General features: G+C 60.3%; 1 protein-coding gene across 1 annotated transcript; it reads right to left on the bottom strand.

Annotated features, from left to right (window-relative positions):
• Positions 1-296: 296 nt before the first annotated feature.
• On the bottom strand, positions 297-1718 carry LOC311187846 (DDB1- and CUL4-associated factor 12-like protein 2; the record flags this gene model as incomplete). Its single annotated transcript, XM_084259225.1, has 1 exon — positions 297-1718. One exon carries the CDS (start codon positions 1716-1718, stop codon positions 297-299), a length of 1422 nt encoding a protein of 473 aa, XP_084115351.1.
• Between the last annotated feature and the right edge of the window lie 1194 nt (positions 1719-2912).

Consider the following 2912-nt stretch of genomic DNA (forward strand, 5'->3'; position numbering starts at 1 on the left):
CTGCACAACATCAAAGAGAGAGAATATATGTAAATTACCCAGAGAGAATACAAATAAGAATTAGACAAAATTTTCTGTATGAGAATTCAAATATGGTATTGCAGTGTAGAAAATCTTAAAGTTTTGATTGTCCAAAGTCTCTCTCAGCCTAATACACTACACACAGGTAAGTTGGGCACAACCACCTGCAAAACAAAGCCAAATGAATTTAAAGCACAAACACAGCGTGAGGAAGTCTTATTAATAAGACTGGGAGGTAAGTCTTGGGCACTTTGAGAACACAGGGCCAGCCATCCTTAGCTCCACAGTCCTGCGTAGTTCCCGTGGAGGCCTGAAGGGAGAGGCCCTCCCGCCACAAACAGCTTCATCTCAGGCCAGTTGTAGCAGTGGGTGTAGACCGCATTGGGGAACTCCTCGATGCCACCGAAGTAGTTCACCCACAGGTCATCATGGTTGAGCCAGCCTCTGCCACAGGTGAGCTTCAGCTTCCTCGTTACAGCCACAGCCGGAGGGCCCGGGTTGACTAAGACCCTCTCTTCCAGAAACTTCTGCGCGCGGATGTCGTAGAAGAGCAGGCAGCCGTCGCCGGTGCCTAAGGTGACGATGTGCTGGTAGAAGCTCAGAGACCGCACGTCGGTGCCACCCTCTCGGGAGCACAAGGGCCGGATATTCTGCAGCCCCTGGCGCAGATCTAGGAAGGAGAGGTGTGACTGGGACCCGATAGCGTAGAGGGACGGCTCATCACAGTAGGTCAGGCACACATTCTCTCTGCACTGGGGCAGCCTGAAGGACATCTGCCTGGTCAGGGTGTTGCCGGCTTTCCAGAGGTGGAAGAAGCCATCCAGAGACACAGCTCCCAGCTCCTGGTTCTTGCCGCTGAAGGCCAGATCCCGCACTTTGCGGTTATTGGGGTTGTTGCTGGCCCTGGGGATGGTTTCAATGGCCCGGGGACGGAGGTGGCCATACACCGGGAGCCCGGCGTCGTCGTGCCAGGCGATTCTGCCAGTGACTATATCAGGATGTATCTGCCACAGCGCCACGGTGCCGTCGCGGGAGCCACTGACGACCACGGTGTCGCTCATCCAGGCGATGGCGAAGATCCAGTCCTTGTGGCCGTGGCGGTCGCCCAGGCACAGCGGGTCGAGCGTGGGCAGCTGGTAGACGGCCAGGCTGTTGGGGTTCTCGCCGCCCGTGGCCAGCAGCGTCTTGGACGGGTTCAGCTCGATGGCGTGGATGCCGCAGCCCGGCTGCGCCCGGGCCAGCCCGGGGCCGCGGTCGCGCATCAGGGGGATGCGCGTGAGCTGCCGCGACTGCACGTCCACCACGAAGAGCGTGTTGCACTTGGTGCCGCACACCACCTGCCTGGCGTTCAGCCACTGCGACGCGAACACCTTGTTGAGCGTGCCCAGGGCCAGCTCGCGCTCGCGCAGCAGCTCGGGCAGCCTCCGCACCGCGTAGCCGCGCAGCTGGCCCTCGAGGCCCGGCGGCCCGCCCGCCGGGCCCCGCGCGCCCACCTCGCGGCCCCGCAGGTAGTGCAGCAGCGAGCGTCGCGCCGCCGGCCGCCGCTGCTTCTTGCGCTGCAGCGGCCCCTCCGCGTCCGCCGCCGCCGCCGCGCCCGCCGCGCCCGCCGCCGCCGCGCCCTGCGACGACGAGCCCGCGGCGGCCGCCTCGACCGCCGGCGCTTTCCGCTTCCTGCTACCTGTTTGCTGCGGGCCCATGCTGGGCGCCGGCCGGGTGGGCGGTGGTGGCACCCGTGTAGGTGCCGAGGAGGATCGGGGCGCCTCCGTGTCTGCTGGGAGCGCTGGCTCTTAAGAGGCTACAGGAACAGCGGGGCGAGGGGTGTACCGAGGCCGGTGGCGGCGGCAGCTGAGGCGCTGAGGCGAGGAGCCTGGCGAGGCTGCTGCTGGCGGCGGCGGTGGCGTGCGCGGCCGGCAGGGCGGCGTGAGCGGCGGCCGTGTGAGATGAACCCCTCCGCGAGGGCGCCGAGGATAAGGGGACTGGGCATGAGGGGGCGGATGCAGCGGGAGGCGTGGTGTCTAGGGTGCAGGAGCGCTGAGGCAGCGCCTGCAAGTGGGAGATGGGGGTGGACTGAGGTGGGGACGGGGTGGGGGTGGGGAGTAATTGCTGGGAAACAGGAAGTTGGCAATGACTCCACGGGTGGGGGATCTACTGAGGGCCTGTGTTCCAGGACCCCTAAACTGGCCATGTGATCTCCTGAAATCTCACTAAAGCGACCGGAGGATATTTCGCCACTCTCAGGACAGCAGCCAACCTTTCTTCTGAAAATCCTTACTTAACACAAAATTTGAAATCTAAAATGTAGTCAAGCATGAGGCTAGAAGGAACCCTGGGGATTATCTGTATGAAGAAACATGTGCATGCGGTGGGCCCAGTTTACTAAGGGGGAGACACTGCTAAGATTAGCTGTTGAGTTTGCTGGGGGGTGGGGACGTTGGGCAGCTGCGAGGAGACCCTCCCACTTATGTTCCTTTTGCAGCTGCTGCTGTCTCAAACCCTCTGCTGCTATCTTAAACAGCTTCAAAGGGTTTTTTTTTTTTTTTCTCTTCAAACTGAAGTCTCTGGGCTACAGGACCAGAGGGGTGTGTTCCAAATGTAGATCCCTGGGAGCCATTTTCTGCCCAGCGTGAGGTACAGTACCCTGGTGCCACCTTTACAACATGGCAGACAGTGCACATGGCTTACGGGATTCATTGGGGCCATTGACTCCAATGTACTTCAGAGAATTAAAGAAGTGGAGAGGATGAACCAAGGAGTGCAGCACCTCCCTCAATGCACCTAGTTTCCGTCCTCATTCTCAATCCCAAAGTTCTAGGTCCCTGGCTAGAGATCCTGGAGCCTTGGTCAGGAGCCCTCAGAAAAGCAGCTCGCAAGCAGAAACAAACATAAAGAAC

The sequence above is a fragment of the Talpa europaea genome, assembly GCF_964194135.1.
Source record: "Talpa europaea genome assembly, chromosome: X".
In the NCBI taxonomy this organism is placed as follows: Eukaryota; Metazoa; Chordata; class Mammalia; order Eulipotyphla; family Talpidae; genus Talpa; species Talpa europaea.